This window comes from Drosophila mauritiana, chromosome X (assembly GCF_004382145.1).
Source record: "Drosophila mauritiana strain mau12 chromosome X, ASM438214v1, whole genome shotgun sequence".
Lineage (NCBI taxonomy): Eukaryota > Metazoa > Arthropoda > Insecta > Diptera > Drosophilidae > Drosophila > Drosophila mauritiana.
In genome coordinates, this window is record NC_046672.1 from 6618619 (window position 1) to 6638251 (window position 19633).

At 42.8% G+C, this 19633-nt stretch overlaps 1 protein-coding gene across 4 annotated transcripts; it reads left to right on the forward strand.

Moving 5' to 3' along the window:
• The first annotated feature begins 330 nt into the window (after nt 1–330).
• Nucleotides 331–12157, forward strand: LOC117148877 (mucin-19). Of its 4 annotated transcripts, none has more exons than XM_033316549.1 (5): nt 331–631; nt 1112–2842; nt 4637–4842; nt 8049–10133; nt 10206–12157. In XM_033316549.1, exons 2-5 carry the CDS (start codon nt 1241–1243, stop codon nt 10357–10359), a joined length of 4047 nt encoding a protein of 1348 aa, XP_033172440.1. In that variant the 5' UTR covers nt 331–631; nt 1112–1240; the 3' UTR covers nt 10360–12157. The 4 variants fall into 4 exon arrangements, with proteins under 4 accessions (XP_033172440.1, XP_033172443.1, XP_033172442.1 ...); XM_033316551.1 differs by having other exon boundaries at nt 333–631; nt 9564–10133; XM_033316552.1 differs by lacking the exons at nt 8049–10133; nt 10206–12157 and adding an exon at nt 7658–7960 and having other exon boundaries at nt 332–631.
• Nucleotides 12158–19633: the final 7476 nt, after the last annotated feature.

The window sequence follows — 19633 nt, forward strand, 5'->3', positions numbered from 1 at the left end:
GTCGTGGAGAAGGGGGCTAGCCGAATAGGGTGAGAGAGAGCGATGGCAGAGGGGGAAAATGCACAAGACGGGAGTGAGGCCGCAAAAGGGAGACGGACAGCAGCAACAACAATTCGGCAAAATGTTCGTGGCAGCGTTGCAGCGACGCCGACTGCGCTGCTGCTGTTTGTTTTTTTTCTCTTTCGTGTTTTCCGTTTTTCTTTTGCGCTCTGCATCCGCTGCCGCAGTAAGCGTCGCTGCCGTCGAGCTGCGTCAGTGTGGGTGAGCGCACGGCTGTTGGTGTGTGTGTGTGCCGCACACATTTTTCAGTTGACTTCGTTGAAATAATTTTCGTAACAACGATCACACTCGTTTGTGTATTGCGAAGACGGGCGGACGTGCGTCGGCGTCGAATGCGGAACAAGCGCTAAAGCAAACTAGCGAAAAAGTGCGAATATCAAAAGAAAAGAGAACCAAAGAAATTGTTTTTTTTTTCCACCACGAGCGTCGTCGCTAAAACAACAAAAAGGAATTAAATAAACCAAAAGCAAACGTGGAGAGAGAGAAAGCAGCAACTAAATATAACAACAAATGCATTAAATAGTGTTGTTTTTTTTGCCACACTGCCAAAATGCAGTTAGCGATTGTTTGTGTAAGTGTACCACATGCATACATAATGTATAAATTATATGCCAAAAACAACAACAGCAATAGCATTGTGTGCAAAATGTTAAAATGTGCTCGAAATACAACAAATATAAGTGCGCGCATTAATGCACGCACACTTGCAAATGAAAACTTCTAAAAAAATGAGCACGTGTGTGTGTGTGTGTGTGTCAGCCGGCCAGTGTGACCGTTTGTGTGCCAGAAAGAGAAGGAGCGAACAAGCCGGCTGTTTATTTTTTTTCTAGTTCTGTTTAAATAACAAATACACTGGCCAAAAGAATTTCATTTTGATGTGTGAATAATTAAAAAAATCTTTAAGACATTACAGTCTTTGTTAAATATATATTTGTGTACATACATACCTGTATGAACATATATATAAATAAATACATAGACAATTGACATATCAAATTGAAATACTGGCAGTGCCAAGCGGTCATCCTAACAAGTAAATTTTTCAATACAGCTCCTGAAATAATTCCAAACCAAAAGTGTGGATATCAAAAAGCCTGGAAAAGTACGGAAACGCAAGATTACATAGAGCGCGAGCGAGACAGCATTCTAGAGCAAAAGAGCGAGAGTGTGCGGAGGAGCGATGGCCAGCGAGGATGTGCAAATCACTAGCGTCATCGATGCCAATGGCCAGAGCCTACCGCTCCACGGCAATAGTTTGGGCGGTCCCCTGGGCCCGCCGGTCAAGCAGGAGCGTCCCGATGACGCCGAGATTCGCGAACTAGCGGCCAAAATGAAGGAGCAGCAGAAGCAACAGGCCGCCCAGCAGGCATCCCGTCAAGCGGCCATGCAGCACTCGAATGGGGGCGCCATTGCGGCATCCTCGGCCGGTGGCAACATGCAGCCGCCGATCACAAATGGCAATGGCCAGACCAATATCATGAACTACCTATCTCGTCATCAGAAACTACCCAACGGCACCATGCAGGTGGTGCCCGCCTTGGCCTCCAATGGCCGTTCGAATGGAGCCGTCAACGACTCCGGCTCGGACAAGAAGTCCTCTACGGGACCCTGCGACGAGGAGTCCATTCAAGGCCACTTCGGCTGGGCTCAGTTCGGCAAGGTATCCATACCGTACATCTATCGCCAATCGGAGAAATACTGCTCCGTGCGCATGATCGAACTGAAACTGCTGGGCAAATACCTCAACTGCCTGCATCCGGATATCTACTCCAGCTGCACCTGCGTGCGCAGCTACTACATCACCGATGCGGAGGCCCGTCTCTTCATCGAGATCAATCATAAGCACTGCGACGGCGAGTTCGGTCGCGACATCTTCAACCAAAAGGATTTGGTGGTGCGTCTCAGTGACGCATCGAAGTTCTATCAGTTCCTGGATATTTGCTATAGGAAACTAGTCTCCGGCAGCAAGACGCCGTCGGAGAAGTGCGGCTTCATTCGCATCAACAAGGAGTCCGTGGTGCCCTACACTGTGCGCAACAATCAGCAGGTTGTGCCGCTCTTTTACTTTGAGGGCGAGACCGAGAATCTAAAGACCAAGGCGGAGCTGCTCAATGGCTGGGACCTGGCATATCTAAAGTTCTGCTGCAAGGTGCAGGGCATACGCAACGAGCTCTTCTCCAGCGAGAATGTGGCCGTGATTTCGCTGACGGACATCAAAAGCTACTTCCCAAATGGCACCGAATTCGAGGACTACTGGCCCAGCAAGGTGGTTGACTCCAATCTGCTCATTGGCAATCGGGCCAATGTCAACAACTCGGTCAACTGGACCCGTCAACCCTCGGCGCCGCCTCCAAAAGTGACAACCTCCGTTTCCGGATCGTCCGGCCCTTCCTCCTCCAGCGGCGGCAACATGGGCCAGAACACATCATCCGCATCATCGTCCGCGAACACCGCCGGTGGCCAACAGGTGACCTCAAAATCTCAGCAACAGCACGCTGCCTCTGCCGCCGCAGCTGCGGCGACAGCGCATCAACAGCATCTGATGAAGCAACGCGCCGCCGCAGCAGCAGCTGCCGCCGGCGCCAATGGTGTGGCGAATGCGGCCAACAGTTTTGGGGCAGCCGCGGTGGCGGCCTTCAATTCCCAGGCGGCGGCAGCGGCGTCGATGCTCCAGCAGTCGCAGGGCAACAACAGGATGCTTTCGCAGGCCACCGTCCAGGCTTTGGCCAGCAGCGGATGGATGTCCGGACAGACAAACCTGCAGCTCCACGCCCAAATGATGGTGAGTTAAGCACTAGGTTTAGCACTAGATTGAGCACTAGGCTAGTTAATGTAACTTAATATGCCCGTATACAGGCGCCCGTTTTCCTCCAGTTAATGTACAATGTTTATCAAACATTGCGATATCAAAGCTATCAGCAAAAATTGAGAAGTAATACCCAATCGTAATCTGAAATATAATATCAACGTTGCTATGGTATTATTGTGTACCCAGCTACTGAAGAATATTATGACAAGATACAAGATCTTTTACACTCAACCAAATTCTCGTTTTTCAAGCCATATTTAGAAAGTCGAGACTTCTTTAAAGTAATGCGAGTCGTTGTTTATGAAACGTTTGTGATATTACACTTTAATGCAGCTCCTTGTGAATTGGCATTTTATTTCTTTTTCGGAAAATGTTAAAAGGATGCAATCTGGCTTATTATCACTAAGAGCTACTATTTGATACTAGAATCCTTCGGCTCAAAATTGATATTAATGACGTTTCCGGTACTTAATTGGGTGCTTTCGAACACTACGAATAACAAATTATCCACCACTCCTTACATTAGTAATGACACACCAAAAGTTAAATTACTTCAATTGTAATATAGTATTATAAAGTTTAAAAATGAACTGCTTAGAATGGCATTTAAAACTAGTTATTTGACTATCATTGAAATAGAAAATCCAGGCCCGACTTTGGTGGAGACCAGTTCGAAAATGGTGGAAATGGGATGTATTGGGTATTGAATGTCTATGTAGCGTACAGAGGGTTTTCTCTAGAGAGTGCATGGCCGTGTTTTGTTGGCCTTGCTTGTAATGATACACAAACTTTTATGCTGGGCTGTACATATGTACATCGTACATATATAAATCGCTGTTTGTATTAGCGTGTTTTTTTTTTCTAGCAGATTTTTTCACAGTTTGGCAACAGCGCAGCAGCAGCGTTCGACGGCATCAAAAACTAGGTCATCAGTATAGTGTGCATAGGAGAGTGGCTCCATCTCCCTCTATGCCCATCCCCATCTCTTTCCCCCCACTGGGGCCCTCTCTTTCCCGCTTTGGTTGTGCATATGTGTGTGTGTGTGTGTGTGTGTGCTGGCCACAACCTGTTGATGTTGCTGCTGTTGTTGCTGTCACTACAGTCGAACTTCTATAAAGTAAACTTCCCTTCTAACGAAAGAAAGATGTTTGTTTTACAAACATTTTACCACATTTTTCATAAATTTTTAATTCATTAAAATTCATTTGCGTTTGAAATATTCTTAACATATCTACAACTTGAGCAATTTGTTTTGACCTTCCAAATGAAAATCGGCCTCCAACGCAAAAAAAAGTAAACAAAAAAAAAAAAAAAGAAATACTTGCCGTCTAGATACTCGTTATGAGTAATGGCAATCTTATCAAATCTGAGACCTGAAAACGAAATTCTAATCGCCTACTAAATCGTTCACATAGCACGAAAAGTCTTTAAGCGTCTAATGGTCGCAATTAATTAATCGATTGTTGTTGCTGAACTAATTCGCAGTGCCAATAACTTCCGCCTTCTTTGCATTCATAATTGTTAATTATGCACAACAATTCGCCACAATTGCCACACATGGTAAAGTCGGTCATCGCAACAATTAACTAATGGGTTATATTTATATATATATATTAACAAAACAAGAGCAAAAACATGTAACATGTAATTCCATTGAATTATATTGCTTTATTTTTTAAAAATGATGATGATAAATGTCAACCCTTTCAAGTGTTCTTCATAGCGAGTTTTTCCTAATTCTCTTCTGCCTTCCCATCTTTTTTTTAGGCGCAGCAAACGCATGCGAACGCCAATCGCGTGGGAAGCTATCGGGAGCACATGAACAACCTGATGATGAGCGGCAGCAGCCGGCAGCCGTATTCCTACAACAGTCCGGCGATCTCCATGTCCTCGGTGAACAACCACAGTGGGGGTGGTGGGAATGCCCCACCTCCGCTCGTCCGCTCGGCGGCGGGTCAAAATGCCAACCACATGTAAGTAGAAGCATTGTTTTAAATCTTCTCCTCCCCACACCCCCCCACCCCTCCCACTACTATCCTTTGAAAATTCAAACCAAAAAAGAAATTTAACAAAAAAAAGAAAAAAAAATTGATCTTTTTGATTCTCTATTTGATTTTGCCTTTCCTTATGACTATTTATATTAATTACATTTGGTACGTTGATTTTATTTAAAATCTCGAATATAAATGCGCAGAAATTGTGTTTTTCAAATTTTGTTGTAATTCGTTTTTGCCAATATCAAGAAAAAAAACCTAAAACTTTATACTCTATTTTTTCGCTGTTGTTGTTTATATTATACATATAAAATACACACATTTTTACTAAGTCGCTCTAAGGGTTGAGTTCTCAATGTCTAGGCTTAAATGCATCTAATGCCATTTTCGATGCCCCCGAAAATCGATAAGCTGAAGGACGTGGCAAGCTTAATTAGCGGTATAATAGATCTTTGAAATAACGCTTGGTAGTCAGTAATTGTGTAAAATGCTGGGTGTAGTGGGGGGAATTGCAGGCTAGACATTGAGAAATCGCTGCTTAGGTCTAAATTGCTCTGCCATTAGGGTGTCACACGATTTTTCGAATATCTCAGGACAGTCGATATAATTTTGTTGTTTTTATTTATGCTCTTTTCTAAACAAAAAATCTTTAAGATATAATAATATTGCACCGATTGTTTTTCCAATTCTCAATGTTACATACATACCATATATAATAATGAACCATACCGAAATCGGCGTTTGTGCACGCATTTTATTTCAAGTCTGATCTGTGTTCTTTACCGAATTACAATAAATATACAAAATAATACTCGTTCCTAGCATAACTTCTCTCTGCTCTTTGTTTTTTGCCTTTCAAAGTCATGCAACACATCAAGTCAATTACTCTACCGAACAACATTTCCCTTTCGAAATAAAAGTATAGATGTTTGTTGACGAAAAGCCAAGAATAAATATGGTTTCTAACTGAATGTTTTTGTGTCCATATTCAAGCACTTATTACCTGTTGTTTGCATTGTATGATATATCTATTCGAGTTTGAAACTTAAATTCATTCGTTTTAACGTATGTTAACTAAATGGCTAGTCTTAATATGGACAATGATACATTTTCTCCCTTTTCTTGTTGTAGATTTCAAGCCGATATAGGGGACGCCGGTGTCCGAAACGAATTTGATTTTATGTTTTTCAAAATAATTACCTAAACACACACCAATCATACCAATAAAGTCCCAATTACCCCCATAACATATTCCGAAAAGACAACAAAAAATACGAAATTTAAACTATACTAACCAATTCGAAACGACTACTTTTTGCAAATACTTGACGAGCTTTTGTTCTCTCTTTTTATTTTCGGGTCTCCAGATTCCGAACCTCTTACGGCATGCATTAGGGTGGCTCAAGAAAGGCTCAAAAAAGTAGAGTGAAATAAATAAGCTATCGGTATCGGAGGCGCGCTAAGGTGGAGAATATATCGCTCGCATTGGGATTACGCGGTACTACCCGATCGATTAACACCACCGCCTACTACTCTACTCCATAAATAAGTCCGTAGAACTAAACCCAAACATAAACACACACACACACACACACAAACGCTCACACCCACCCACACAAGCATCTGTACATACATCATGTTGTAGAGTTTTCCTATAAACCGAAAGTATCCCTAGCGATTGCATGACCTCTCCGACTTGATTAAGATAAAAATGAACGTAGAATTAAAGTCTTTATAATCATTATATATACGTACCTAATTGTACTTGTTTCTTTGTCAATGGAATGATGATGATTTCGTTATAACCTTACTTTGTACATTATTATGATAATACCTTTTTCTGGTTTGCTCTTTAAACTTCTTCTTTTTTTTTCTTATTTGTATGATAAAATAGTAACTTAATGTTAAAACGGAAATACAACATATTTTGAAAAACATAAATTCGCATAATAAAAGAGAAAATACCGAAATGATTTACGTTTCCAATATGGTTAAATATATATTTAATATATATAAATGCAACAAACAAAAAACATGTCTACATTTATTTAATGGCTGTGTGTACTGACTACCCCTAATGTTATCACACACACACAAACTCTCTCACACATGCATCAGAAACAACACACACATACACACGTGGTATGACTCACGACTTGTGACGAACGAAAAAGTTAAAATATACAGAGGTGGTCAAAAGTATTTACACAACGAGCTTTTTTTTCAATTAGTTGACAATTGAAAAAAAAGCTCGTTGTGTAAATACTTTTGACCACCTCTGTATAATGCGTGTAAAAAAGTTGAAGTTATAATACTTGAAAATTGTTTGACAATCGATAAAACTTGGCTTAAAAACTACAGGAAGACTATAATTAAATGGGAAAAAATCAAAAAAGTGAGGCAAAAGCTTTTCGAAAGCTTTTTCAACCGATTAATATCTATTTCATCTCATGCAATTACATAAAAACACAAAACACAAAGCCTATCAAATTAGTAAAATCTCGTTAATTTATATGAATAAACAAAGCAATAAAATATTTTTTAAAGAGTTATCAATTTGGTGACTTTATTTTAGTAAACAGTTCAAAAGAGCATAGAGAAAGAGCAAAGTAATAAATTGTAAATGCTTAAACTTTTGTTTTGAGAGACTGAGAGAAAGAGCAGAGCGACCAAACACAACAAAATTAATTAATTTCTTCATTAATACAATGAAATCACGAATCGGGTATATTAAAAACCAACGATAATTGACTATCGCCACCTGGTTTTCTCTCATTTGTTTTCTCATCGGCAGCAGTCGAGCGCAAAGGCCAAGGCAATCGCGATATCGATGTCTCCGATTTCTTTAATCGGCAATGCAAGTGCAAGTTTGCGGATGCAGAAGATGAAGAGAAGAAGAAGAGTGAGAGTGAGAGCAAGAGAGAGAAAGAAACCCGCCAACGTGAATCAAGAAATTCAAGAAAACAAGAAAGCATACCAAACAAATAAATTTCCAGTGTCTATAGTCTTGGCAAATACAACAAATACAACAAAAGCGATTGAAAAATGCAATACATTTCGAGTCCTTTTAGGCGAATAACTTACACAAAACTTAAAATCAATTGTAAATAAAAATCAAGCTTAAAAAAAAAAGATAAAAAAAGGGGCGGTCACCTCGACTTATGTATTGTATATAATGTTTCTAGGTCAAATGTCGAGCAGTCAATGGTGCAACAACAACAGCAACAGACACAACAACAACAACCGCAACAACAACAACGACACCAGAACAGCACATTTAACAACCACAACAACAACCATGCACCACAGCAACACTCTTCACCAAACAGCCAGACCAATAGTAGCCACCATCATCATCATCAACAACAGCCACAACATGCCTTAGCCAAAAGTCTCAGCAGCAGCAACAATAACAGCAGCGGCAACAGCAGCAGCAACAACACCAGGAACAGCAACAGCAGCAACAACTCCAGTTCGGCGGCCGCTGTGGCAGCTGCTGCTGCCGCCGGCTATGTGCAAGCTCTCTTGGGAGGCGGCGGCGGTGCCGGGGGCGTGGCTGGTGGCGCTGGCGCCGGCAGCAATGCCTTCAACTACAACCTGCCCTCAACCCGAGCGGATTACACAAATCTAGCGCTGTGGAATCAACTAACGCCCGCCCAACGTCTGCTCATCAGCCAGCAGCTGAAAGGTGCCACTCCAAATGGATCTGGTGGTAATATCACCAGCGGCACCGCATCCAGCCATGCCGCCGGCAAGCAGAACTTCCCAGCCTTGCCCTCCCTGCCGCTGGATACGGATCTGATTACCATGCTGGACTATAACAATCCCAATAAGGCAAACAAAAGTCAGAAGAGTGCTGGAGGTGTTACCTTTACCAAGCCCATTGTGCCACCGCTGATACCAGATGTTTCGGGAGCTGAAATAACGCTGACCAAAAGCAGAAGAGCTGGAGGAGGTGATGGTGGCGGCGGCGGAGGTGGAGGCGGAGTAGCCGCCGCCGGAAGTGGCACTACCATACCGCTGAATTCCACGCAAGCTCTCGAGGATTTTGAAAAGAAGTTTACTGTGATGACGGACGAAATGCGGGCTGTTATACAAAAAGTTTTGGCCAATCCGGATCTCTCGACATTCATACAAACGAATTCCGGCAGCAATAATAGTGCAAATCAAAATCACCTGGTGCCTTCGTATATATCGCCACCCATGTCGCCCTCCGTGGGCGGTTTGAACATGGGGATGGCCATGAGCAATGTGGCCACACTGACCTTGGCCTCCAATCCGAATGTGACAATAACACCACAGTTGCCCGGACACTTTCTGCACTCGCCATCGAGTTCGTGCTCCAGTTCGAGTGCCTCGAATACGGCGCCATCTCCGTTGAGTAGTGGCGGCGGCGGCGGGGGATCAGGTGGGGCGGGTGGAGCAGGCGGGGCATCCAGCGGTGCGACTGGGCGGCAAAAGAGCGTGATTTGTTCGACCAAAAGCAATAATCTACCCATGGCCATACTCTCGCTAGCTAGCAATAATTCAGGTGGGGTTAGTTCAAATTCAGGAGTACGACGGAATAACAATAATACTAATAGTAATTATGGGCGTCAGACACACAGCCAAAGTAGTAGTAACCACAGCAATACACAAACAACAAGCACTCAACAACAAAGCACACCCACTGACGTAATCGATCTGTCCTCCTCCCGAAGGTCACTAGCTGCATCGGCGGCCTATTTGCAGCAACACTCGTCGGCGGTCGCCCAGCAACAGGTGGCGGCGGCAGCGGTCGCCCAGCAACAACGTTTGGCCGCCGTCGCCGCCCATCATGCCCAGCAGAATGGACGCAGTTCCTCAAATTCGAGTAATTCAGGCAACTCGGCGAATGCATCGGGTAACAACAATGGAACAAGCAACTCCGGTTCCTCGGGTAATGGCTCAAACGGCAATGGCAATGCCTCCTCGAACAGCGCCTCCATGCATCTGCAGCGTCATGCGGCCCTTGCTCATGCTGCGGCGGCGGCGAATGCGGCAGATAGTGCTCAGCGGCTGTGCGTCATACCCGAAATACCCACCAACAACATGAACCTGACGCCCTACAAGGTGCTCAAGGTGTGCGTGGACAAGCATCTGGTGCCCTGCATCAACATGAAGGCCTACAACGAATCCGAGCAGCTTATGACGCTCATCGAGTTCCAGAAGAACTTCTTCCCCTCGGTGCCGCTGGATCATTGCAAGCGATTGATCGAGGCCCTCGGCGTGGAGCTCTACAAGGCAAATCGGTGAGTTTTGATAACATAAGTTTGTACTTGAAATGCATTGCTTAATGTATTATGTCCGATCCAATTTTACAGGCGACAAGTGCAGATCCTGATGGAGTACGATCGCAACTACAACGAGAACATGCCACTGGTGCAGGTGCGCGACATCATCAAGTACATGACACAGCTGACCTTCATGACGCGCCAGTCGGAGCAGCCGCCGGCCAAGAGGACGCGCACGAGCTAGGAATTAAGCTGGGGAGCACAACATTTGCCACCAACAACAACCACAATAGCCACAGGCACAGGCACACCAAAAACACCACCATTAAGCACAGCAGCCACAACAAGCAGCCACGCAACTGCCACAGTTTACACACGAACAACAACAGCAGCGGCCGCAGCGATAGCACCACCAACTTCGGTGGCAGCCACATCGTTGAGGAGACGGGCGCTCACACCGCCAGCGAATGTTAGTGGTGATGAAGTGCTGGCCAGGTGGAGGGCACTAGCGCCACCGCCAGCACCGGCAGTTCCTGCCACACCACCCGGAGCAGGAACCATTGGATCTCCTGCACTATCAGCAACACCTGTACACACCACCAGCAACACACACGAAATGTTGTACTCCCACAACCCACACCCACACCCGCACCCGCACCACCAAGCAGCCCAGCAGCACCACCATCAGCAGCAGCACGAGCATCAACGTTTGCTAAAAAAGCGCCAGCATGCCGAGCAGACGGCGGCCAAAAATCCGCGCACTGCTGCGGCTGCCGCCCAGAAAATGGCCGAAGTAGAGCACGCCTATCTATCGAATTTGTATGGCAAGGCGGCGGCCAGCATGCTAAGTCCACCCTTGGGCAATGTCCTGCCCGAGTGGGAACAGCAGAGGCAACGAAGGACACAGGCGGCAGCACCACCGCCGCCCCACCAACCGCAGCAGCATCCGCATCAGCAACAGCAAACGCAGCAGCAACCGGCGGCTCCAGCGGCAGTGGCGGCGCCACCCCAACGACATATAATGCATCGCCGGCATAGCGTGTGTGCCGCTGGACTGGCCAGTCTGTCGCCTGCTTCCTCGACGCACTCCTCATCGACGGCCTCGCCCACAACGGCGGCGGCAGCGGCCCTGGCCGCCGCATCCTACTACGGCAGTGCGGCGGCAGCGGCGGCGGCGGCATTTACGGCACCATATCAGCACCATCATCATCATCATGCGGCAGCGGCTGCTGCGGCGGCACATCATCATGCAGCAGCAGCAGCAGCGGCAGCGGCGGCAGCAGCGGCGGCTCATCATACACATGGTCAGCCATCGCCCACCATATATCCACCCACTCCGCCGCCATCGGCACCGTGGGTGCATCCATGGTATGCCGGCGATGCGGCCTTCTGAGCGAGAGATCGTAGATAGAATAGATCGTAGACAGATGAAAATGAATGGGGCGAGCAACTCAAGCCCCAAACTGTACATTCGAGTTTCTAGTTTGTTAAGCTATTTATTAAACGACGAAAGGAATATAACAATATCTATTTAGATGATGAGAGCTCCAAACATTTTTTTTGCGCGCCTGTCTGGAGAAGATTAGTGTGTAAGTAGGCTAACTAAAACAATTTCTGGGCATTATATGCCAACTAAACAATAACCAAGGGATAACCTTATCGATGATATATGGACTAAAGCTGCTGGGATTTCGTTTGGTCAAAACAACAACAGCAAAACAACAAGCAAACAAACAAATAAACAAACCAACAAACATTTTCAAATGAGAACTCAAAGAACTGATTACATTTTATTATCAAAACACACAGAGAGAACCATTAGTTTTCATTTCTTGATTCGTTCGGAATTAATTTTCGTGGTTTAAAAGTCTTTTCTAGAAATATTTACATACATTAACAGATATACATGTTATATGCTATACATATGTAATATATAAGTAAAGCCAATAAACTCGTCATATTGTAAGCAAGAAATTAAATTTCTTGCGTTTCAAAACTATGCAAAAACTACCAACTACCATAAAAACTAAAAACAAAAAACAGCAACTAAATGAAAGCAACTATTCAAAAATTGAGTCAAATTTTGTAAGCTAGAAAAGAGATCCGCAGATCCTGAGAATTCCATTCAATATTCATTATCGTGACATCATTATTATCAAAAGTTCCCATTCGAGCAGCAAAGCATAAATCCTAAGCAAATGTAAAATTTAACAATTTCCAAATCTAAAAGTAACATAAAAAGCTACAACTAAAAATTAAAAAAGCAGAAAACAAAATGATAAGCTGAGAAGAAGAGAACCCACAAAAACAAACAAAAACCAGAAAACTATGTTTAAAACATACAAAAAATACAACCCTAATATAAATATGAAAGCGATTATGTTATATACAGTGAATGTATATCGAAAACTATATGTATGTATACCTAAATATCCGTTTTATGGATTTAAGAATTTTTTTATCAGTTTTTTTTTCGTGAAACATAAGCATATTTATTAAACCCGTTACTCGTAGAGTAAAAGTATGCAACAGGCAGAAGAAAACGTTTCCGACCATAAAAAGTATTTAAGGATTAATAGCCGAGTCAATCCGGTCGACGCCCACATTTGGAAATAAATTTGTTGGATATTTTTTCATAATTTTATAAGTCGTTTTGAACAATTTTTAAAAATTTTTCTCATTTTGTATCTATCGATATCCCGCAAATTCGAGTTCGCATTCACACTAGATGAGTAACGGGTATCTGTTAGTCGGGGAAATCGACTATATTATTCTCTCTTGTTTATATTGTATTCCTGATGTTGCACTGTTCATTTCCGTTTGCTTTGCTCGCGCTACTCATTTAAATCCATTTAAGTATAGTGCTGTTATTAAATATTATCTTGGGCAATTGTTTAAAGGAATTTGCATTGTAAGACATACCCACGAAGACAGAGAGAGAAAACAAAGTAAAATTATGATTATCATCTTTATTATTGTTAGGTTTAAAAGCCGTCAAAGTATTTATCAAAGTGTGTTTTCATTTTTGGCAGTGCAGCAAAAAACTAAAAGCATAACGGAAAATAAAGAAATGAAGCAAAACTAAACAGAATCAATATCAAAAATGGTCTTTTCTTTGCTTTAAGTGGGAAAATTTAAATTATTATCAAAGTGGCGCCCGTACTTGCGCTGTTAACTTTGAAAAAAGCTCTGTCCTGAGCTTTTTTGGAGCGAATGCTGGAAAGCACTTGTAGAGCTTTTAAGGACAGATGTTGCTATTCAACCACCGAAGTCATGCTAGCTTATTCTATTTATTAATAATGCTTATGAAAGATATTGCAAATTATTTGTCACACCAATTTATGTTAACAGGGCTGTTAAAGATCGGATACCTAACACAATCCCTTGCATAACAGTCACCGTAAGACATTATAAAGAGCTTAAAGCTCTCTTTTAATTTAAATTTCCGTTAGATTCCAGATCTATACGAATCCCTTAAACACAAGCTGAAAAAATGTTTCAATCAGCGTAACATGGACGATAAAAAAAGCTGGGCCGTGTGATATTAAAATGGGGGGCATCTGCCCACAGCAGTGTCCTTGCGAAATGAACTGCAACACTTTCTAGGGGAAGGAAGGCGCTGGGTTGTTCGCTCATAAACCGAATGAAAAAAATGCACAACAAATTGCATGAAAACTGTGTACGCGTGCATGAGCAATAAAATACTTTGGGGACCAAACTGTGCGGAAAAACTGCAACAGACCAAAACAATGGTAGCAGCGGCGACACGAATGAAGTTTAAGGGAATTTCCACTGTAAGCGCAAGATAAACATGACCCTTGGGAGCGAAAGTGGGCGGTGGGCGGTCTGTGTTGGTGCCCCATCCGCCAGCTTGTGCCGCGTGTGTCCTGCGAGTCCTGTGCGGGTAAACAAACGCACATGGCTGCCAGGCAGAGGCCCGAACAGGATGTTTTGCAATAATTGATGAGTGCCTCGAACGAGAAATACCTCTGAAAGTTAACCCGCCATGATTCCCAACTATATTACAATGGTAAACATAGTTATTTATATTTTTTATTTTTATTAATTTCGCTTTTGAATTCATTTTCCAATAACTAAGTCAATGGATCCTTTTGACTGTCATGTAGGGAATATAAAAATTCAACTTTCACGCCCCGCTCGATGTCATTTATACGAAGTTCCCTTGTCGCCCGTGCCACGCCCCCTTCCAGCGCCCCTCACTACTACTACTAGTACGCAAACACACACACACACGCGCACATACACATGTGCTGTTGACTTTCCGCCATATTCATTGCATTGGGGAAAAAAGTTGATCCTTTCGGCTGCCCTCCCCCCTCCCACCTCTCTTCCTGCACCATTGCCAAAAGCGAAAAGTGTAATTCCCGCAAATAAAACATGGTAACCACCATGCAAACAAAGCAACCAACCCAACAGAAACAACAACAGTAGAACAAAATGAAAAAAAACGAAACAAATGAAAAAACGGCGGGCAGAAAATTTGTTTAAAAATATTTATGAAATATACACAAATTGTTTATGAAGTAAAACCGCAAACGTTTCATTTCGTTGGCAGGTCAGGGCCCCTGGGAAACTCAGAAATCCGATCTGTCCACCTTATTGTTGGCCAAAAGAAACAAAGGATATCTTTTTGCATGCAAACCTTAAATTATGCTTAAGTGGCAGTTTTAGAAATCTTATGTTAGAAATATGGGTGACAAAATGTCCTTAAGGTGCGTACACGTAATTTAAAAGCATACAATCATATATATGGCAAATACACTTAATTTACTAGATAAGCAAAGCCTTTTAACGCATCATCTAGACATCCTTTAAGCCCGCAGAAATAAAAAAACGCAGCTGCTGTCACCGGAGCCCTTCGAATTTGTTCCTTTTTTCGCTGTCTAATTAGAGGCTGACTAATTGATGAGTGGGCCGTTGGAGACGAAAAAGCGAAGGACACAAGTGATTGACAAGCAGTTTCATTGTTAGGACAATGCCCGGACACTTCTTCATTCAGCGGAGTCAGTCACAGCGGCAAAAAAGGAGCCAGCAAATTGCGCTCCTTGTTTTTGCATCGCCGGCAAACTTTGTGTCCGCCTATCCTTTGTCCCTCAACCACCGAGCACCGCCGCCCACCGCACCGCACCACTCCCCCAAAAACCAACCCGGCAACCACCCGCTGACCACAATGTATGGCCAGACATTATTCAAAGGACCCACTGGCGAATGCGATCCGCTTCGCTTCGCTCGCTGGTAAAACAAGCGCGAAAACATAATGAGCATATAAATAGACAAACAATCACCAGCCAAAGCACCACCGCACCACTCCCCACTCCAAGGAAACCATCCACCACGAAGCAATATTCACCACACAGCGAGGTGAGTTCTTTGCCCGGCAAAAAAAAGAAACCCATTAGTCGTGGAAAAGCATTGCAATCAACCACACCAAACGGCCTTTTATATTCATTTTTTTTAATGTACAAACTCAATTTAACGCTTGCTTAAAAATTGAAGCAATTAAAACTATAAACGAGTTTATTCTAGCTTAAGGTTTTGCTTTCTTCATGCTTTAATTAATAGCCTGACAACGCTGCAACTACCTAATTTTATGCTGGCAATGATTTTGTGTCACATTTTTAATGACATTAAATTAGGGTCTATATTTTTGAATAATAATAATAAATAAAACCTATATCAATCAATTTGTGTATGTATGACATATTTGTCTAGTCCTCATACCATTTGTTTTTCTTAATTCCTTTGCTTAACCTTGCGCACATATATTAGTTGGGGTCGGTCATATAATTAAACCTTTATCTATATTTGCTTCAAAAAATTTGGCAGTCAAAAGTGTTTTCATTCCATTTGGCGCTGCCAAAGTTTTTCGGCCATGGCCCGTGTTTACCTTTCCTTTTTTTCCATTGCCTTTGCTTCCATTTCAAACTTCTCACTCTCGCTATATTTTGTCTATTTTATCCTTTGTTTTTCACGACCCGCCGTAGTCGTCCGTTGCTCAGTTTTTGTAGCTGTAAATCGAATTTGGACACGCTTAGATAACTTTCAGATTTATTTATTTAAAAATTTTAGACGGCAAGCTCTGCAATTTATTGGATACATTTACTGCTCGAATGGATAGATTTCTGTTTAAAGATAAATTGAATTCGCAGCGGGCAGAGCTGCATATGTATGTACTTTGTATGTAAATTAGTCATTTTGAAGAGCCGTTTTGGTTGTAAATTATTGTTTTCTATTGCCTAAACTTAGAGCTAAAAACTTGCACTGCAGTCGCGATTATATATGGTGATGCTGGAAAATATGCTTTTAAGTTTGCGCTGGCAATGTTGCACTATTTCGCTTATGCCTGGCCACACTGGCCCAGACTTGTAGCTTTGGAATCCGGGTCTGATTTAAAGTTAACGCACTTCCCCCGAAAATTCCTGAAACTTTCATTATGCCAACTGTTTCCTTAAGTGGAGCTCTACCCTGCCCCCCTGCTACCCATTTCCCCATCCCCACCACTATTGTTGTTTCGTTTCGATGTGTACGCATAACATTGCATTACCACAATGACCACTCGGATTCTACTCGCCTCTTTCCCGTCCTCACACTGTTGCGTCTTACATTTTCATTAACTTAAAATAACAACCGAAAGTTGTGCAACCGAAACCGGATCTCATGCTACAATGGGGCTTTTCCAGCAGCTCCTCCTCCTCGATGTCCTCCTCCATCTCTTGCTGCCCGGAAAAGTCGGCCAAAGGAGTGCGAAGAGCCCCACTTCATACATAAACATTAGCCGGCGTACAATATTTTTTGATATGCCCTGTCCAGCTGTGCTCCATTTCCCTCACCCCACATGGCCCCAAAAAAGCACCCAAGCCAAGCGTAACGTGCAATTTTTATTATTATAGCCAGAAACTTTCTACATGTCAGGCTGCCTAGACACTGTTGTTAGCTTTTGCTGGCCGCCAAATGCGGGCATATTCCAGACGGCCCCAAGTCTGTTAACTTCGCCCCCAAAGCATGTTACCCATCGGTTTTGACGATGCGCCAATTGTTTATCTATTATTATAGGTGCAGTCTTGGAGATTATATATAAACTGATTCCAAGGCTTAACACTTTAATAGTAAAATCGAACTATTTAAATAAATAGTGGCAAAACTTTACTGGGTATATGAGAAGACTATCCCGACAATTTCACCAGTTCTTCATGCATTCCAACTTAGACGTAGAAGTTTAGTCCTTCGCTTGGCCACTGCAGAGTGGACATCTCGGACAATTGGACAAAACGGACAAACGGACGAAACGGACAAAACGGACAAGTGAAACACCCACGAACTCATATGTGGCGAGGCGTTGCAAATGTTTGCCGGCCAAGTTTTTGCCTTTGGCTATTCGAAAGTATTTTTGGTCAAATTAAAAAACATTTTACAATTGTCTGCGTCCGAAGGTGAGTGTGCAGAAGTTGTGTTTTTGGAAGAAGTGGCCAAAAATGTTTACACTTTGTCTTGCCCAAAGTTGGGGATCGTTGGCCGTTTTCCCAGTTCATTGCTTTCCCGAGTTGTGTTGCAACTTGAACTATTTTCTTTCGCATTTTGGCAGAAAGTTTGCGTTTCCGTTCTCCCCTAGTCCAATATTTTATGTTATGGGTTTTTTTTTTGTTGTTTGGATGTTCTTAACGTCTCTTTGCTCTCTAAGGTGTTTTTTAGGGGGCAACGCTTTTTTGGGTAATTAGTTAGCAACTAGTTAGCTGCAAATTTCTTTCTTGTCCCTGCGGTTTTGCTTGCCAAGTTAATATGCGGCTGCCATGTGACATTATCGTTGGGGCACACTCCCAACCGATTTTCACTTCAAGGCACAACTTTGCCAGCTGAAGAGCAACAAAGCTGAAACTTTGAAGTGCAAGTTAGCTTTTTATATCGCTGCAACGACAACAAGAAACTTTTCTCAGTTTCGTACACAAATAATTGCATAAATTATTACAATTTGCAGTAATTCATACCTGAAACTATGAAATGACAGGACACCTGAAGAAAAGCCCAAGCACGGCAGACTTTCGTGCGGAGAAAAAGGTTCAAGGAAAGTGCAAAGCCATGAAAAACAAATGGAGAAGTCAGCGAAAACTCCTACAGTGACAGTATTATAAATAGTTCACATGGTTTTAACCGCACACGATATTTTAAGTCTTAAAAAATGTGAATAAAATGAATAACTAGTTAACTTATAAATCTATATGCCAAAGGTTTAATAATAGCTTTATTTCGATTTTGAATGGCTAAACATTCCGTACCTTAAATGTTCTCATATTTTTCAAGACTAAGTTTTCGTGTTGAAACAGTTATCATCTAAATGATTATAAACAAGTTTGGCAGCAGCCATTCCGCTCCTTCTTCATCACTTAGTGGGCGTGGGGCTCTGCCCATTAGGATGGCTTCCAGTTTTATTAGCGCGATTTCCGCTTCCTGCGCTACCCCAGCTGAAATAACCATAATCGTGGATATAAAGCGCAACCAAATGGCGGCAGAGATAGCACCCGTAATTGTCATGCCACGCGGCAATCTCGAATCTCAAGAGATTCCAAAAACCACAGCGAAAAACATTTGCACTTCAAGTTTTGTCGCTAATTGCGCGCGGAATACTCAGTCGAAAATTGCCGCTGATGGTTGCCGCCTCAGCTCATTGAAAATTTCGCATTTGTTTGCATAATTTCGCTGATTTTTGGCGGGGGATTTTCCATTCAAGTGATATGATTTTGATTTTCCACTGCGATTTCACAGTTTCAACTAAAAGTACATACATTTTTGAATTTTAGAAAACCTTAAATTATAAGGTTTAACATTACAAAAACCTAAAAAAATGGTTTTAAAAACTGATACAAGAATTAACTGCTTTTATTTTGATTTCTGAGAATTTGGGCAATCGTTTGAAGCCATGACAGATATTCCCATGACACTGACTTTTTCTCACCCTCGGTTTTGGGCTTGCATATGTGACGGTAATTTGTATGTTGGCATAAAATGCAAAAGTTTTGTCATTAAGCCTTTTTAATAATAAATTATATATAATGGGGCTGGAGTAACCGGAGTCTGACGAGCGTGTTGCCATTGACCCGTGCCATTTTGTAGTCGCTTTGCGAGTGAAACTTTTACGAGTCCTGCATCCTTGCTGCTCCATCATCGTCGTGTGCTCTCCATGGAAATCAGATTTATTACATAATTATGCACAAAGTAACGAACATGTGTGTGTGTGTGTATTTGTGAGCGTGTGTGTGTGAGTGGAAGTGGGCCACATCAGATCGCCATCTTCTTCACTGAAGGAATCTATAATCTATGGCCAGCAGTTATCAAGTACACGCCTGCATCACGTATACGCCGTGTGGTTCCCTTTGCTGCGGCTTCTTCTTCTCGTCGGCACACAACAATTGAATGGCCCAAAGTAGACAGCCATTTTCTCAGTTGGCCGCCAGGAATCCAGATGGGAAGGGCTCTTAAAATTGGCTGCCGTTTTGACCACATGC